The 20,152-nt window shown below is 44.1% G+C and overlaps 1 protein-coding gene across 1 annotated transcript in view; it reads right to left on the bottom strand.

Annotated features, from left to right (window-relative positions):
• The window catches only part of CCDC66 (coiled-coil domain containing 66), a 356,874-nt gene that overhangs the window by 277,090 nt on the left and 59,632 nt on the right, over positions 1–20,152 (bottom strand). The window contains exons 6-7 of the mRNA XM_085624655.1: positions 11,449–11,552; positions 2,241–2,368 (exon numbers count right to left, since the gene is read on the bottom strand). Of these exons, the coding sequence (XP_085480781.1) occupies positions 2,241–2,368; positions 11,449–11,552 (232 nt within the window). The remainder of the gene's footprint in view (positions 1–2,240; positions 2,369–11,448; positions 11,553–20,152) is intronic.

Genomic DNA, 20,152 nt, shown 5'->3' with positions numbered 1-20,152 from the left:
TTCCGGAACCCGTTCGGAGATGGATAGAACTATTATACAATGACCCCACCGCCAGAATTAGAATAAATGGACGCACATCTGATCCCATCAGCATCAGCCGAGGAACGAGACAGGGCTGCCCACTTTCACCAATTCTGTTCACGTTGATTTCGGAGCCATTAGCCTGTAAAATTCTTCAAGGCCACTCGGAAGCTGCATTACATTTTCATCTCCGCCCCCCTCTGCATTTCACTATATGCTGATGATGTGGTGCTCTTCACACGCCATCCCAATTTACATTTAAACAACCTTATCAGAGAATATGTTCGCTTTGAGCAATACTCAGGTTCGCGAATAAACTGGGACAAGTCGGTGGTTATACCACTTACATTAGCCACAACTCAACCGACCTTAGATTATCCCCTGAATTGGCGAACCGACCCGGTAAATTACTTGGGCATATGGATACACAGAGATCCGGAATTGGTAATAAGAGAGAACTATGGAAGGGCGATGAGCAAACTTGAAGAACAGATAGATAGATGGATACGGATGCCCCTTTTGCTAGCAGATAGGATAGCCCTGCAAAAAACGATAGTTTCGATTTATTTCTTAATACTCCTATCTGGCTAACACAAGCACTATTCTCTAAGCTGCGATCGGCTATGCAGAGGTTAACATGGGCGGGAAAACAGGCTAGAATAAGCTGGAATATATTAACGAAAACATACCACAAAGGGGGTTTCGGGGCGCCAGATTTACAATTATATTATTATTGCGCACAGGCACAACATGCATATTATTGGCTACAACCACACGCGTACATACCACATGTGGCAGTGGAGAGGGACAGTGTACAGCCAACCCCTCTACCAGCATATGTGTCGGACCCAAAGTCCTTTACAAATAGAGACACGATTCAAACCGTGCATTGCACCTCGAGAGCGTGGTATACACTAGCAAGCAGAGCGAAAGCTCCCCATGTACGCTCCCTCACTTTCTATCGCAAATCACCCGAAACTATCAGTTACACAAGAGAATTTTTTGTTTTTACAATTGTTGGAGAAAATGAAACTATCAAAAATGGCAGATATATTGCCACACGGCAAATTTATCCAGAGGGAAGACCCATCATTAAGCATACATAACACACCCATGAAGCTGTTTGCCCATCTGCTGCTACAAATGGCAATCAGGGAATTATATGCCTCATACCCGGAAGAACCACCGCAATTACAAACATTGCAGACCTATTGGTAGCACCCACACGTCACAAACTAGTAACACGCTTATATAAAGCGTCACAGTCAGAACAGGGCGAGATCATGAACAGATTGCTTAATAAGTGGGAAGTGTTAATCGGAGATAACAAAGTTGAATGGGACTGGGAATACAGCTGCACGCAGTTTCAGTTGATGACATCAAACTGCAACTTGCGAATAATACATTTGAAATTCTTACATCAATTTTACTATACCCCGATTCAGTTACATAGATCTGGCCTTAGATCACATGATAAGTGTTATAGATGCGAAGCACAAAATGCAGATTTCTTGCACATGGCATGGGCGTGTCCACAGATACATAAATATTGGCAAGACATAACGGGAGTGCTTACAACTATGTTATAAGAACTGATACCGAACGCTCCGCTGGTATGTTTACTAGGAATATACAAACTCAAGCCTGCAAAAAGACGGAAGTTCCTGGCTGTATCACTTTTGTTAGCTAAACGCCGTGTTGCTATTAGATGGGGCAGCAAACGCCCCCCAAGGTTCAAAGACTGGCTTACGGATATGTCCTATTGTAGAGAAACTATGGAGGTGTATGCGGAGGAATTGCCTCAGGCATCAAGACCCCGAGATTTCTGTGAACACCTGATGCAATACCTGCAAACTATACGGGCAGAAGGTTAATGCATGGTGCTGGCGAAGGGGCTGAATTGCATAAAAACCTAAACACGAACTACCGGGTAAGCAGGGGAAAGATATGCTATTTACGCATTGAGGTCTAGTTATATATAGAACTGTAATTTGGATGTTTTGGGGGCTAATTGGGGAGTTTCAAAGTCTGGATGATGTGTATGCCATCCTCCCAAAGTACCCCAAAAAAATCCCAGACGTGTATATGATGTATGGAAATGATGTAACTACACTGCAGATTAACTTAACAATGTAACTGTGATTTGTTGATGTTGACTGGACACAAACAAATTTAATAAAAAAAAGAAAATGATGTATGCATATATTTATTATTCTTACCTCTGGCTGGGGAGTTGGCTGCACTTTTGCAGAACTATTTTTTTCAGGACCACTATTAATCCAAAGACCATATTTTATTTGCTCCAGAGAGTTTTCGTTTAGCTTTTTTTTCAAAGCTAGCTGCTCATCTGTAGGACAAGAAGTAAACAAAGCAATATGAAGTTCAAAATTCTAATGATAATTTCAATCAATTTATTTGTAGTTTACAATTACAACATTAGAACAATCACCCAAGCGAGCACTCCTTCAGGACACTTAGATTTAAAGGCGCCATCCAATACAGAGGAACATTTAGTTCTCTTTGCAATCCCCAACAATAGGAATTTTAAAATGTTGGTTTGTTTGACGAGGTCAGCTGGGGGTTTCGGCTCTGTTGTGACATCATTCACCAGATGGCCCCTTTAATAACTGTCATTTCATGCAACTCATGTAAGGACTTTTATCTATCCTATACTACCACTTACAGTAGACGCATAAGAAGAGGAAATCCCAAAACATTTATTGGCTTGCTGGGTGTCATCCTTCGTATGACCATGAGGTTGCCATAGAGCCATGTTGCAAGACTCACATATACCTGTTGCAGGGGTATAAAAGTGAAGGTGACTAGAACGCTGCTATGTTTCCTGCCATGTCCCATAGTCCGCGCAATGGTAGATCTCTGTGGGCATGAGAACTGGCCCTCCTTTCAGTAATCTGGAATGCTCTGTGGTTGCTACACTCCACTATCGGTTGGAGCAGGGCTCAAAGACAACAATATCAAGTCCCTTAACACACATACAGGTGCCCCCAAGCTCCGGTAGAATTGGCAGAGTTGGTGACTTACACATGTTGTAAAAGTTCTTACTTTCTCATTAACAGCAATATTTACGGACAAGGCTCTGTGGGAATGCAGATACAACCTAAGTCAGAACAGAAAGTGGGGGTTTCCGCACAAGAAAGTGAAGCCTGGGTTTAAAGTGGACAGGACCAAGAATCTTAATTCTACCTAATCTGCACCTATCATAGTCCAAATGTAAAGGCTAGAAGGAGGGATGGATCTGTTTGGAAGGAGTAAAGACTTGAGTTGACCTAGGCAGAGGGACACTCATTTTTACAGGAATCTTTGCTAAAAAATCCCCAAGACGCATAGGATAGGGCGAATCAAAATAAGAAGCTCTGTATTCGCAGACAAGGGGGTTGTGGGTCCTGTAGGAATAGTTGGATGGGTGGAGCCATGGGTGGAAAGAAAATTGAGCCTGACAAGGTCTCTCCTAATTAGACATTAGCAGGGAAAATGGCTCCTTCAGAAGATTATCAACAGAAAGACAAAAGCCTCAGGTACTCCAGGTTATCCCAGCTATGAGGGGCCTTCGTCACTCAGTAGCAACTATCAAATGACTTAACTTCTTAATCAATGGAGTAGAAACACCAGAAGTAATGTTCCCATGTGTACATACTTAAATAATGAAATCATGTAGAATAATACTTTCAGGGAAATATCTCGAATAAGAGAGCCCCACAGTGCAAACACCTGTTATTTTCCCACTTGCCTGTCATTCTGTGGCCTACTCTAGGTCTAAAGCAAATGGAAAAAGTGGCCTTTCAATCATATCCGGTTCAGTGTGTCGACTGTTCTGCATCAATCTACCGTTGTTTTTTTATGTCTATGGGTTTTTCTTTCTGTGCCAAACTCTGTGAATCAAATCAAATGTAGCAGAAACAAGGTGGATGTGGTAACCGAGAATGAGGAGAGGGTGTGTGAAGGGAAGTGGGTACACAAAGGTGTGGGGCATTAAGATTTTACAAACTATGTTGCAAGATGAAAATAAATGTCACAGACTTCAAATGATTAATAAATGGGCCATCAGATGGATGTAACTTTGGAGTCGAAGATGCAGTAGTATTCGGATGTGAATCGAACCTCACACTATCCAGACCAACAGCAGACAAATTCTACAGAACTAAGGATGGCTCCCATATTTCTCCATAAGCAGTCCGATTTAAACCAACCAACAAAGGGTTGATGTAGTAAGACGACTATAGAGGCTAAGAGTGGGTAACAGGCAGTACGTTATGTTGTGCCAGAGGATGAAAAGCGTGTGGTTTTCAACTCTTTCAATATGATGGTACAGCTGCTACAGAGATCAATAAGCACTCTTACATCACAAACATACTTATGGGAAAACATTAACACTAAGAATTTTGGTTATAAGTCAACTGTGGCACCTAAAATTTCTACTCAAAAACGTTTTGACCATGGTTAGACTAAAACAGTCATCAGCATTGAAATGAATATTCAACATAATGCTTACAGAAACCTTGTTGCTGCTAAGCGATTATGTGGCTAGGGACGGTAATTGGAAAGGCAGAAAAGTTGCATTGGATACGCCAGTAATACAAGACAATCCATTGAGCTATAGAAGCCTCAAAGTAACTCCAGAAGATGTAGACCCATTCGCCTAAACATTTAACCCTTTCAGGATCAGAATTAAGTCCTGTCCAAATAGTATCAATGTACTTCTTGGATTCCGACAGTGATGTATGGCATGTTAGAGTGCACATGTCCTAATTAACGTAAAATTTTTTACAATCTGGAGTAAAAAAATTATAAAACTTCCTTATCCTTGTAAAAATAACGTACACTTCTTTGGCTGAGTTTTTAACTTATCAACTCTTAAAGCAGATCGCCACTGACATAGTGACAATCATTATCAACCTTGTATTGCTAGATTCAATTTATATGAAAATACAAAATGTCCAAGATATAAAAAATTCTGTTCATATTTCATAAGTAGAAACGACTGACTAATAGGATTAGAGCTTTTATTTTTCAAACAAAACTCATTGGTATATAACTGTATACGTAATAAATTAGAAATGAAGAGAAACTTAAAACAGATAAAATTACATTAAATTTACAAGTGTCCTACAGGGAGAGAAGGAGAATAAAAAATTAAAGGCAACACAAACAATGATCTAGCACCATTAGAAGTCTTCGGTGAGTTATACTCGTCCTGGGCTATTTTGGACTAACCAGAAACATTACGCACAACTCAAATGTTGAGTCTGGAAGTTTATTTTCCTCTGACAAAGCAGAGTTTCCTTTACTTTTCAGGACGTACATTTTAGCTTGATATGCTGGTCTCCACAACCTATTTTTCACACAATGGCCAGAAGAGCTCTCAACTGTCCCAACAAATCCAGTTTTCTTTTTGTATTTAGAGACTTGCAATCCTGATTTTCCAATGGGATCAACAGGACTACAAATCCTAGAACGAAGAAATAACACCCTGCATGAATAAGCCAACTTACAAATGGAACTGAAAAACATGACTGCTCTGAGCCACGTGTTGGCAGACAATCTCAATCACTCCCAGTTCAATATTGCTTAGCAAAACGAATACATTTATTGTGTAGTCATGTCTCAATGAAGGTAAAATGCACTGTTTCAAAAATTTTATAAGAAAAATTCATGGAACATACTGGCTGTTCTTTGGTGACTGAGGATCCTACTGTGGATATCATCCCTTTGGCAAAACCATTGGCCATCTCCAAGAAAGAGTTGCTCTTCCTTTCAACTCGTAGCTGGTTTCTAATTGAATACGTTAAGAATATCTTTTGCCCTGCTATGGCAGATTGATGAGGTTGTTAAAATACATTTCTGCATACAGCTTGCAGGTTTCTGGCCCACTAAGGATCCTGGCCATGCAAAATCTGTTTCAAGGGCAGCAGCTGTAAAACTTTTTCATGCCATCAATAATTCCCTGCCAATGCACAGTTGTAGGCTCCTACTCTGAATGGGACTTCTCCAGAATTAACAATTCTGCTCCGTATGCCATAACGCTACCTTACTTTGGTTGCAGGGTTTTGTCCTCTCAAGGGGACATGATGCTGCCATGACTCATTGGGAAATGGTATATGTCTTATGAGTTGAGCTCTTCTCAAGCAATAGCTACAATCCTAGTCAGGGCAAATCACAAAGTCACTAAATTAACCTGTGCTTCACCCTCTAAGAGCTTGGCAGAAAAGGAGTCAGGCTTAACTTAGAGGCAATGTTTAAAGTGTTTATGCAGCACTAAAACAGTAATAAAGTGAAAACAAAATAAGAAAGATCCCACACGAATTACAGAAAGAGTAAAATTCAATACATTATTGGTCACCAAAACAACAAAAATCCAAATAGTGCAATCAAACTTCTCAGCACATTAAACCCACACTGATGCCATTGTGGAATTTAATGCAAAGTGCACACAGAGGGCACCTTGGCGATGCCCCCTGAAAAACGACCAGCCTCTGATGGGTTCCCCGACTGGTACACACCAGCCTGCCACCATGAGGCATATTTCTGTACCCCTAGGGTGGGAGCCTTCGCTCCCAGAGTCCAGAAACAAAGTGTTTCATGGGCGGAGGTGTTCACACCTTCCGCAGGCCAGTAAGAGCCATCTGTGGCAGGGGAGCTTCAAAGGCCTGGCAGCCTTTGTAATGCGACCCCCAGCCTCTCCTGCTATCAGGAGCAGCCCCCCTTCCTGTCTCCCCTCCTTTTTGGCGAAAAGACAGGTGGAAAAACTAGCCAGCCAGAAGGGGTGCCAACCTCTGCTAACTCCACCCCTCCGGTGGGTTAGGCGAGGTGAAGCCCACTTTTCAGTGCTCGCCATCTTGCAGATGGCAGGCACTCCCCAATCAGGATTAGGGATTGTGCTCACTCCCCCACGTGGGGTGAGCACACCAAGGGTGTAGTCACCCTAAGGTCAGTAGCCCATTGGCTACTGACCTAGAGACCCCTAAAACGCCCCCTAAATATAGTATTTAGGGGTCAGCCCTGAACCAAGAAAGCAGATTTCCGCAACCTAAGAAGAAAAAGGACGAAAGACAACGCCCAGCAGAGGAGACTGCAGAGAATAACTGACTTGGCCCCAGCCCTTCCGCCCGTCTGCAGTTTTCAGAGATCCTGCGCCCAAAATCGTCTTGTCCTGCAATCAGCGACCTCCAAAACCCCTGGGAGGACTGACTGCCTTCAACAAAGACCGGATCTCCTGTGAACAGCAGCTCTGTTCAGAAGAAACACCAAAGAAAGACTACGAGCCATCTGAGGAAAAAGAAACCCAACCTGACTGGAACCACCCCTGCACTCGTAGCCTACGGACTGAGATTGTGTGGCCCACTGGTCCCAGCGAGGTCCCCCAGCGATCCAGAGTCCAAGTTCACCGTGGGTTGACCCCTCCTGGACTCCATGACGTCACCTGTAGCCTCTGCACAGAGACCTCCCCCAACCGCGAGTGGCCCGGTAAGGTGAAATCCGACCTCAAAAGACACCCCTGCATCCAGCCGACCTGCACCCTGGAGAAGAGAACCCGAGGTGCACCTGAGCCCTCCAACTTACCTGCCCAGCTGTTGGTTCCTCCCGGAAGTTTTCCTGGTCCGAGCCTGCAGCTGAAAACCAAAACCGAAAATCCCCATTGAAAACAGGGCACCCGACGCCAAAACAGCACCCTGCACCCAGCCGTCCCTACGCCGCTGCGGGTTCACTTATTGTGCTAAACAGAATCCCCTTTTTTCCCTGAGGCTAACATCAGGAGCTTGGCTCCCACAACCTTGTGGCCTGCTCGTCAGCAGCCACCAACCGGAGGCCCCCTATCCACCATTGGATAACATTGGGCCTCAGCACTCTGCGCCCAGCCGCCCTAGTGCTGCTGAGGGTGTAACAAGAGTGCATCCTTGACCCTGGGGGACCCCTGAGTCTACCCCCAGAAACTCAACTCCCACTACCGAAAACTTACTCAAAAACCAATAACACTACTTTCCTCCAAAGGATAACATTGACTATTTTTCTTGGAAAAGTTTATATGAGTGGAGTCTGAAAACCTAAAGAAATTCTTTAAAATTGTACTATTTAACCAAAACGATTTTACTTACCTGTTGACAGGAAATGCCCCAGAGTAGTATCCAGCTATACTACTCAGAGTAAGAAAAATAATCTAAAAAGTAACTTACCTGGTATTTAACTGAAAAGCCCATTCAAGTCTATGAATTGTATTTATAAAGTATTGCAACCATCCTGTAAGTCAAAACAAAGTGCATATACAATTACAATTCAAACTATTTACAAACTGCATTACTACTGTAAAGTATTTATGGCTTACCTGTGCCAGGCTAGCTTGGTTTTAGAAAATAAAATAACTAAAAGAATATCTTTATACAAAAACAATTGGTCTGAAGTTCAGTTTTTTGAGTGTGTGAATTCATTTGCTGAGTGAGTGTGTACAACAAATGCTTAGCACTGTCCTCTGATACTGCCTTACTGCTCAACTACACTACCACAATTAGAGAGTGAGGTGTTATCTAACTTTACCTCTGCCTACCTTTGGGGTTCCACTGGACTCTGTGCACACTATACCTCGCTTTGGTATAGTATATACAGAGCCAGCTTCCTACAGCGATGAGCTAAACAAAGACATATCTACGAATGTAAGGGTGCAGGTAAAAAAAGAAGTTACAAAACATATGATTGTGTCATTCATCCTCAGAAGTCATACCATTATTGGAATAGTTGATGTGTTCTCCAGGTAAGGAATCTAATGTCAATTCAGAGTGGGTTGACTTTTTCAAATTGGAATCAAGTTTTCCCCATATAGGGCTTTGAGGATACCTATGGGTATATTTGTAGAATGGTTACTTTGGAACCTCTAATGAAACATTCACATTCCCACCAGTTGTGTACTGAGACACTGCCAAGAAACCAAATCATGGCACAGCAATGAGCAGTGAGTCTACTTTATGTGCCTGCAGGGCCTTAACTGAATTCATTTAACCCAATATGTCTCTGAGTAACTACTATTATTTTCAGATGGCACAGCTCACAAACAAAAAGAGGTAAAGCAAGCCTAGAGTTTCTGAGCTGTAGTATCTGAAAATAAAGCATTAACTCAAAGAAATAGCGGATTAAATTAATTCACTTTAGCCTAGTAGTTGTAAATTGGGTTTATTCATCTTATGTACAAAGGTCAATGGTGTGGTCCCCAGAACTGTGGGGGTAAAATTCCTGGGTAGTTAAAAACCAAAGATTTCTTGTATAGGTTGTTGAACCTTATCTCAGCACTCTTTCAGTGAGGGCACACCAAAAACACGTGCGTTACATCATCATTTTGCTTGCTGGTCCTTGGAGCATCACAAATTTTTGTTTGCGACTGACTACTTGGGGAACTATGATTTCCAGATGTTTGGCTAGGCTCTGGAAATTAAGAGATTGAGATGGTGGTGTATTATTCAGCAAACCATTTCTTTTGTATTATGGAGAGGAGGTATGATTGTTTTGGTCTTGGGAATTAATGGACTCTAGATAACACATGTCTGCTCTTTTGAACCCATTGATCAGTGTAAAGAGTGATCTGTCTTGACTATGAAATATTTTATACTTAGAAAAAGCTACTAAATTTTGGGAATTTGTAAAGCTTTGAGTAGCTCAACGGAAAGATGTCTTGTAGGTTGAAAAATGAACAAGGGTTATCCTAAGTACCCGAGGCCTTGTGATAAAGAACACCTTAGAAAGTTCATTCTTCACAAAGAAAAGCATGTCTGTCAATTTAAAAGGGTTATTTGACCAGAGATATGCCATTTTAGAATTTTTTAGTTTCATAATTGATTTTCTGTAAACCTTTAATATTGCTTCAATTGTGTCATGGAATATTGTTTTGGGATGGTCAGTTCTGTCCTTAGATTGGTGGGAAGTGATAATATACAAAGCGTTTTGATCACAGATTTATTAAGAAGTACCCAGACTGTGGAAATCAGCGTCTTTTGAGAACCATTGCATCTCTTGACTAAACAGGAAGGAATGGTAGGTTTTATGGTAAACTTACTTAGTTCCTCTGAATTGCATTGGTAGTCAAGTATTTACAACACCAAAAAAAGGGAGGTGCAGGGTTTTTTTGTCTTTTCCTAGGAAATTATTGATTCATTTGTCCAGGTCCTTAAAGAACTTTTGCCAGCCATCTCCTTGGTACATAATACTTTAAGGGGTCCAACCTCTGACCGGTCTTTATTGAGTGAGTATCCGGAGTCTTTGGCATACTACAAAACTGTGCTCATCAGAGCAGGAATAGAAGACTAAACGTCTGCAGTAAATACAAGGATTTCCTCTCCATATGAGATTGTTTTAACAGTTCAGTTGTTAAAGCGGAGGCCAGCACTTCCCTGATGAGTAGATTGTGACTAGTAGTGGTTTGACTGCCAATAAAAAGAAAGGTGGGCTTAGGGTATACACCTGCTTAAGCAGAATGCAATCTGTGAGGTATGTATATTCCCAGATTTATTTTTTACTGCTGTAATATTATTATTGCTTTTTATTTTCAATATGTGGTTAACACTCCTTCCACTTTATTTCCTTTACATAAGGTTGTTGAGTTCTGTCTTTTCACTCATTGGACCGGTCTAGCCCTTAAGATGTTATTGTATTTCCATTTCTTTTTATTTAGAAGATTAGATAGATCATTACCTTTTGAGTTCCTATTCTTTCACAGTAAGGGTTTTATTTTTTTCTCCAGGCTGCCATGGTCTGTGTTTATTTCCTTATCAATTTTCTTTCTAATCCTTATAAGCGTCCCTCTGATGCTGGCTTCCCAAGTACCCCATCTTAGCTGTGGATTAAGTTCAGGTTTGGTGCTCCTTTAAAATCAAATAATGTGGTTTTCCTTTAGTAAAAGCAAGCCACACATGTAGAGTTGGACAAACCACACAAACTGTTACACAAATGCACTCTTGTAGTTGGCCCAGAGCAGAGACTATAAGAAAGTGTTCAAGAAACAAAGACATCTACCATAGCCCATAGACTAACATTAATGTTTATCCCCATTGTTTCTTATGGTACAGTTTGCCTTTCCAATAACGCAGGAACCCTACATCGAATTATCTTTAATTTTTAATAATTTTACTCATTACATCTTTTTACCTAAACTGTTTTTAGGTAATGAATTTACTTAACTGTAATACTAGTTTGGGAACGTTGAACATGGAATACATACATTTGTTCCTAAATAATGCCTTGCCACTTGTGCCATGCTATCAAGGTCAATCACGGCATTTGTCACAGAACCCAGTTTACCTTCTAGTAATGAGACTGTTTTTGCTTTGTGTAAGCTCACTTACTGCTCATATTACGACTATGGGCCCTCTCCCTGTAACTTGACAGTCAGGATATGCAAGAGAAAAAAACAAAGAGCACTAAAGCATTTACCTAGTTCCTTTTTCCATTGGGATTTCTTTGCTTCCAATAATGATTTATCGCGCTCTCTTTCACCCAGAGTATTAAATAAATCTCCATCTTGCCATGGGTTCTTGCTAAAGAAAAAAAAATATTGTTACTCTGTATCTAGAGATCATCTAATATAACAAAGCATCTTTATAAGTGAAACTGTGCAATACCATGAACATTAATAAAACAGTAAAAATTGCATTCTTGGGAACCACTATAAATACTCCGTTGACATTTTCAGCCTTTTCACAGTCCATTCACTAATGCAGTACATCCTGAGAGAAGCATCTGCGATTTAAAAGCTTTTCTTATGAAATCGACTTTGCTTCAATCGTGGGTGAACAATGATCTCCCTGAACATACTCCTGGCTTATATGTCCAGTGCCTATTTTATTATCGCCAAATATGCCTCAGCAATACAAATCCAGCAACATTTTCCCAACCTGGGTCATGTACCAGACATGATTAAGCTCTTAGGGACTGATTTAGAGTTTGGCAGGCGACTTACAAGGTCAGATACATAACCGATATACTGTCCAAGTTACTACAAGGTTATTGTTTGGAATGGCACGTGTATTAAGGTGGGCAGGCTGTGTGATATAAGCAACGCTTGAACAGGGCAACCGATTCACCAACCTCAAAATCATCTCTTTAGTCTTTGCTAAAATAAATCTAGATTTGCAGAACACTAAACTATCCCAAATCTAACATAAAATGTTTAACCAAAGCCTGCAAAGATATCACTCCAATCTGTGGGCCCATAAATGTCCGATAAAGCTTCTCTAGCATTTTTCACATGTTCATAGTGAAGCAGCCAATTCAAAAGTATTATCTCCCACTCTTAATAAATTGTACAAGTTATTTACAAATCCCCTGCATAGAATAGTCAACATAAAAAGAGTTTGTGATTGCACTTAGTAGGAAAGTGCCCCTTTTTGAATGTTTGCCTCGTATTCGATGCAACTTTGACTGAAGTGGACTGGGTTCCTGCTAACCAGGCCCTCAGTGCCAGATATCATCAAAAAATTACAATTGATCCCCTAATTGGCAATACCTTTAGCACTTCCTGTAAGTACCTAGTAAATGGTACTCCTAGTAACTGTGGCAAGGAGGCTAAAGAGGGTCCCTACGGGCTGCAGCACGAATTGTGCCACCCTAAAAGGACCCCTCACCAAGCACATGCAAACTGCCACGGCAGGCTGTGTGTCTTGGTGCAGACAAAAGTGAAAGCATGACATGGCACACAACCTGTGTGCCATGCCAGCAGACAATGCATGCAGAATAGGCAAGTCACCCCAACAGCAGGCCTAACAGCCCTAAGGCAAGGTGCAATATACTAATTGGATGGACATATCTGCATGTGCTGGTCAGTTCAATTACTGCCAGTGCAAGTGATCAGGAAAGCCATTTTAAATACATGTGCTGGGCACTGGTCAAAACGAGTTCCACAACTATATGATGGCTTCATGATTTATTAATACATGCATTTGCATTGGCTACTACCCTACTCTCCCCTAACACCACTAAATCTAGTAGTTAGGGGAGTCCCAGGCACCAGGTAATCAGATCCGCCCACAGCCTCCTGCTCACAGATTGGAAACTGTTCACCAAGCAGGCCACCACAACCATCATGAACTCGGTCCACTCATGAGCACCGACAAACCCCTACTCCCACCATGTCTTTAACCTGTGAAGCAAGGAAATCAGCAGTGCCCTCACTAGCCTCCTTAACGCATCCATCTACCCGGCCACTGTTCCAGATGGATGAAAGCACACATCGGTCAAACCGCTCCTGGAAAAACCCTCCACCGACCCGAATGAACTTAAGAATTAACAATTGGTCTTGCTGCTTCCCTTCCCCGCCAAGGTCCTGGAGAAAGCCAACAACTGCCAGCTCACCGAACACCTGGAAGAAAACCACCTGCTCGAAGCCTTCCAGTCCAGCTTCGACTCCAACCACAGCACTGAGACAGCCTGATTGCTGCAACTGATGACATCAGATGCCTCCTCGACCCAGGGGGAGACTACAGCCCTGATCCTCCTCGACCTCTCAGCAGCCTTCGACTCTTATCCCACCACACCCTCATCACCAGACTCCACCACATTGGCATCCTTCGGTAACGCCCTCAAGTGGATCAGCTCCTTTCTCACAGGACGCACACAGAGGATTCACCTACCACCCTTCACCTCCAAACAAAAGAGTATCATTTGTGGCGACCCCAAAGGATCCTCCCTCAGCCCCACCTTCAACACCCACATGATGCCGCTGGCTGACATCTTCCGCACACATGGACTCAACATCATCTCATATGTGAATGACACCCAACTTATTCTCTCCCTCACGGAGGACCCCACCACCACTAGATCCAACTTCCAGAACACCATGACAAGTGTTGCCGACTGGATGAGGTCCAACTGCCTAAACCTGAACACAGACAAGACGGAAGTGCTAATTTTTTGAAACAACACCTCCCTCTCGGATGACACCCAGTGACCCACTGCACTTGGACCAATGCCGACCCCTGCGGACCATGCCGGCAACCTCATCATCCAGGACATCCAACTCACCATGAAGCATCAGATCAGCGCACTGTCCTCTTCCTGCTTCCGCACACTCCGACAGATCTTCAGATGGATCCCGTTCAACACGAGGAAAACTGTCACTTAGGCCCTCGTCTCCAGCCGGCTTGACTATGGAAACACATTCTGCACCGGAACCACCAACAAGCTCCTCAAACGACCTCAGACCATACAGAACACCGCAGACAGACTCAACCAATCAATCAATCAGTGGTTTATAGAAAGCGCGCTACTCACCCACGAGGGTCTCAAGGCGCTGGGGGGGGGAGGGGGGGGAGGGGGGGAGAGGGTGGGGGGGGGAGCAGCTCCTGATCAGTCGAAGAGCCAGGTTCTGAGGTCCTTCCTGAACGTGTCTAGGGTCGGGGAGCGTCTGATGTTCACAGGGAGCTCGTTCCAGGTTTTTGCTGTGATGTAGGAGAAGGATCTTCCACCTGTTCTGTTTCTGCGGATGCGGGGGACCTCTGCCAGGGCGAGGTCGGCGGAGCAGAGGTTCCTCTTGGGTACGTGGAAGGTGGAAGGATACTCTCTCGTGGAGGTATTTGGGTCTGATGTTGTTGAGGGATTTGTAGGCGTGGGTGAGGAGTTTGAAAGTGACCCCCTTCTCGACGGGGAGCCAGTGGAGGTCTCGTAGGTGTTGGGTCATGTGTTCGAGACGCGGTGTCCCGAGGACGAATTTAGCTGCGGTGTTCTGAAGGGTCTGGAGTCTGTGCAGAAGAGTTCTGTTGATTTCGGCGTATAGGACGTTTTCGTAGTCCAGTCTGCTGGTTATGAGTGCGTGGGTGGCGGTCTTTCTGCGACCGGGGGGGGGATCTATTTGAAGGACTTGCGGAGGATGTGCAGGCAGTTGAAACTGGTGGAAGCGAAGGCATTGATCTGGTGGACCATGGAGAGGGAGGAGTCTAGGATGATGCCAAGGTTTCGTGCGTGGTCTGTAGGGGTGGGTGGATTCCCGAGGGCGGAGGGCCACTAGGTGTTGCCACAGGCAGAGGTGCAGGGTCCGAGGATGAGGACCTCGGTTTTCTCTGAAATGAGCTTCAAACACCTGTCTTTCATCCAGGCTGCCACGTAATTCATTCCTTCCTGGAAACAGAGGCTGGTGTCTTCTGGATTCTTCGTGAGTGAGAGGATGAGCTGGGTGTCATCGGCGTAGGAAACAATGCTGAGCCCATGCTGTCCGACTATGGCGGCGAGGTGGGGCCATGTAGATGTTGAAGAGCGTGGGGCCGAGCGAAGATCCTTGGGGTACTCTGCAGTTGATGTCGGTGGGTTCGGAGAGGGAGGGAGGAAGGGAGGGAATCTGATCCTCTGGGTTCTGCCAGATGTAAAGGATTGGATCCATTCGAGGGCGGCACCTTGTATCCCTGCGTTGTCAAGTCTGGCTGCGAGCGTGCGGTGTATAACAGTGTCGAAGGCTGCGGAGTGGTCTAGGAGGATGAGGGCCACAGTGTGTCCCTGGTCGAGTAGCATGCAGATGTCGTCAGTGGCGGCGAGGAGGGGGGTCTCGGTGCTGTGGTTGCTGCAGAATTCAGACCGGGAGGCGTCTAGGATGGAGTACTCTTCGATGAAGACACTCATCCTCAACCTTCCTAAACAATCCAGCATCACCCCCCCCTACTTCCGAAGTCTCCACTGGCCCCCCTCCAGAATCTCCCCTGGCCTCCTGTCCAGAAGTGATGCAAGTTCAAGCTGCTGACTCACGCCTACAAAGCCCTCCACAACATAGGACCAACCTACATCAAACACAGCCTGACCTTCCACCAACCCACCAGACATCTCATATCGCAGCGGGGGTCGTTCCTTCACTTACCTCACCGTCAAGTCCTGGAACGACCTCCCCTTCGAATCTCCTCCTCACTCGCCGACTTCAGAAGGGGGCTAAAGAGCTGGCTCTTTGACAACGGCCCCATGAACTTCAGCACCTGGATACCCCAAGGGGTGAGAAGCTGCGCTTTACAAATACGTTTTGCTTGATAGGTAGGTGGTGTAAAGGATGATTTTGTTTTTAAAAAAATGCGTGCTCAGCATTATGACCATTTCTGCACTAAAACGAAAACATTGCACTTGACAGAACAAAATTTACCTGTGTTTGACTCAACTAGGTCCGATTTAGGCACAGAATTAAATCTTAGAATTCAATGCAGCCACAATGTGTTTTTCAATTATTGGTTCACAGCAAGTAAACAAAATGTGCACTATTTATTCCTTTGCCTTGTCATGCTATTCTTGAAGAACTATGGAGAAAGCCTTTTGCAACTTTCAAGGCTCTTCCTGACAGTAATACTGTAGGCCATTCATTTACGAGACTTTCATTGTTCTGTATAACTAGATTTGTATGCCACATCCAATGGCATTACGTCAAAATAGAAGACAATAATATGCATTGAAGGGATAGTGCTAGAATGGTGGCAATAGGTGACGTTGTATAATTCTGTATTCAGATTTGTTCAGCTTTGCACACTTTATGCTGACTGCACATTCCATTGACTTATAATGTGAATTTTCCTATAGAAGATGATACATTACATTATCGTTGCAGGGCCCGAATGGAGAGATGGTCACCACACAGATGGGGGTTAACACTACGTTATTCCAACACCCATCAGAAACCTATCGCAAGAGCCTTGGCCATGGGGTCCCGATGGTGGAGGAGTGCTTTTTCGACCTCCCCCTCCCTCGACTTACGGATGACCAACAAGGGGAACTAGAGGCAGCAATTCAGCTGGGGGAACTGCAGGAAGCACTGCGAGGCATGGCTCGGGGCTGGTCGCCAGGCCCAGATGGGCTCCCGGTGGAATTCTACCATAACTATGCAGATATTCTGCTCCCGCACTTACTGGAAACGTTGCAAGAAGCAAAAGAGTCCAGACACCTGCCGCAATCTATGATGGAGGCACATATAATAATGCTCCCTAAACCCGGTAGAGACATTGAAGATCCGGCGGCGTAAAGGCCCTTGCCGAATAGACTGCGAAGAGTAGTAACATCTTTGATACACGAGGATCAATGTGGGTTCATGCCCGGGAGGGGAAGGGACATGAATTTAAGAAGGTGGTCCCATGTACTACACTCAGTGGCGGAGAGTGATCAGAGATGCGGTGGTGGCCTTAGACATCGAAAAGGCCTCCGATACGCTGCGGTGGGAGTACCTCTGGGAAGTGCTGGGTAGGATGGGTTTTGGAGAAGAATACATCTTGTGGGTTAAATTGCTATACTGCCAGCCAAAAGCTCGGGTACGAAATGGGAGCCTAGTCTCGGAAGTCATCTGGATCAAAAGGGGCACGAGACAGGGATGTCAGTTGTCCCAGCTCCTTTTTGCATTGGCGATGGAGCCACTGGCGGTGAAATTGCAGAGAGACATGGCGCCATGGGGTATAGAGGTTGGCGGTAGTACATACGTGGTCTCCCTATATGTGGACCAAACACTTTTGTATATCAGACAGCCGAAGAGGCACTTCCGATATTGCTTAGGGTATTGGACTCTTTCGGGGCAATTTCGGGCCTCCGAATTAACCAACAGAAAACAATACTATTGCAGAATTCAAAAACCAACGTTTGATATATTAAATAGCCTTTTGATATCCCTGGTGTGGGCTGGAGGTCGAAGTAGAATAAAGCTGGAACTACTCAAGCAGGAGATGAATGCAGGAGGCCTTGGGTTACCTGACCTTCGGTTATACTACTTAGCGGGTTTGCTACAACACACGGCGCATGGTGCATGGAGGAACGTACGATAGACAAGGAACTATTGGGTGAATGGAACCAGGGGACACAATTACAGAGGTAGCTCATGTTGGGATCAAGGATCCCGAAAAACGCCCCTCATATAGACCGACAGGTTACGGAAGCCTGGGAACAGGCTGTCAGGCTGGTTCTCCGCAGGGCGCCGTATGGAAATGCGCTTCCACTTCGGTGGTTGAAGGGGTTTCAAAATATCCAGGATACAATGGATATTTCCAAGGTGTATGAGGGAGGATGCGAAAGGGCTGGGGATCTATATCAGAATGGGACCTTTCTCACTTTTGAGGAGGCACAAAACTGGTTCCAGGTAACGGCAACCCATCTTCTACAGTATGCAAAGGTCTCCCGAACCGTCAGGGAGATATGGACCACGTTCCCAGACGAACCACAGGAGTCACACACACTGTTGACACTCCTAGATTCGGGCTCCTGCCGAGGCTTGATTTCACGCGTATACGCAGCGATGAAGGAAGACTGGGTAACTAATATGTCGGCCGTTAGGGGGAGGTGGGATAAAGACCTGCCCAATCTGCTGACAGACGGAGAATAGAAAAATGCACTTGCACAGGTGGCGAAAGCATCAAGCAACGCTAGGTTTAAAATTGATCCAATTCCACTATTTCCATCGTACATATGTAACACCACAGCATAGGGCGCAGTTCACAGTGGGAACCACGACGGATTGCCCAAGATGCGACACCGACCCCGCTACCTTTTTACACAGGACGTGGAGCTGTATATGTTTACAATCATATTGGGACCAGGTGGTACAGACTCCAGGCACAGAAACAGCAATGCGAATAGAGGTTTCCACAAAACAGTGCCTATTGGGTATCCTCCAAACCCCAAAAAAGGGAACACGGATACGACAAAAGTTCCTTCTGCTGGGCCTGGTCCTAGCAAAAAGACAAAGCGCGATACATTGGACTCTGTCCAACCACCCAAATTGCATAAAAGGAAGGCCGACGTGCGTGAATGGGGGGTAGCGGAAGAATGCCGCCTTAGGGCAGTGCAAATGGATGAAAACGCAGAAAGTGGTATGATGGAATGGGGGCAAATGTTAACGGAAGTGACGGTAGCAGAACCCCAGCGAAACAAAGACCACACCCACGCAAACATCCACGCTTGCCACACAGGTACTCAGTGCGGAAGATAGCGACAGCCCCCCCCGCACCTACATTAACTTAAATTAGGGATATCATCCAACCTGAATGCCCACACAATGCCTAAACAGAAATCGCTGACTGCTGCCGGGAGGTAGGAGGGGAGGTGGGTGGGTTGGAAAAGTTTATGTTCAATATGTTCACAGGAGGTCATCCTGCAGTTAAGATAAATTGAAAGGGCGTTGGAAATACATTGTGATTTGATAGGTCATGAACAATGTGGCAGGCCATTGTATAATATGACAATGTAAGGAAATGTACGACAAGGCTATACGATGTGATATGAAGCAATGCCATCAATAAAAAACAGTAGCAAAAAAAATAATAATAATATGATACATTTTGGAGAGACTGATACCTTGTCAGTTTCAAAACATACTTCGGACTGGACTTCTTTTAATTTATTAGCTGAATTTGATTTAACCATATGCTAATTCCTTGTATTTAGTTCTAAAAACATTTACACTAATTATTTTTGGCTTCGGTATTGCGCTTTGAAATATTCCAATAAATCTTTAGGGTTTTACATTTTACTACTGGCTCCAGAGGATTTATTTCCTTCAAATCCAAATTATTTCAATTGTATTTTGGTGCCAATACAGACGCGTTGCCTCATATATGCTCGAAGTTCGACACCATCCCCAATCCTGCGAAGGCGCTTTACCTTGACTATCTAATACAATAGCATCTACTGTGTTTATAAACTTCATAAAACAGTATAGGCCAATTTACCTTCATTGTGTGCGTTCAGTGAGAAGAGAAGGTCACACACCACACACACATCTTCATCTCCTATGACTTTAAGACCACTATCAAATCCAAAGAGTCAAACTTCAACACAAGGTTTCTAATATACTTATGAAGACCATGCTCACAAGCCTATGTTTATGAAGACAGCCACAGCTATATGGAAGCGAAGCTAAGGAACTACTTTTTGTGGTTCCAAAATCGAAATTACACACAGGTTCCCTCAGACTTTCAACACTGTTCAAAACAGCCTACCGTCCTGGGCCTTACTGGGCCCACCTCCTATAGAAACATTAAGAAATCTTGGGAGGGTCTTTGACTGAACTACCCTGCAATAATAAGTTTGTACTGAAGTAAACGCTTTCATGACAGTAAACTTTTCTCTAGTACATAATACACATTCATGACATTGCCCTAATAAGGGCCAGGGAATTTCTTGTAGTATCTACTATAAATCC

Source organism: Triturus cristatus, chromosome 9 (assembly GCF_964204655.1).
Source record: "Triturus cristatus chromosome 9, aTriCri1.1, whole genome shotgun sequence".
Taxonomy (NCBI): Eukaryota; Metazoa; Chordata; class Amphibia; order Caudata; family Salamandridae; genus Triturus; species Triturus cristatus.
This window is presented reverse-complemented; position numbering and strand designations above follow the sequence as displayed.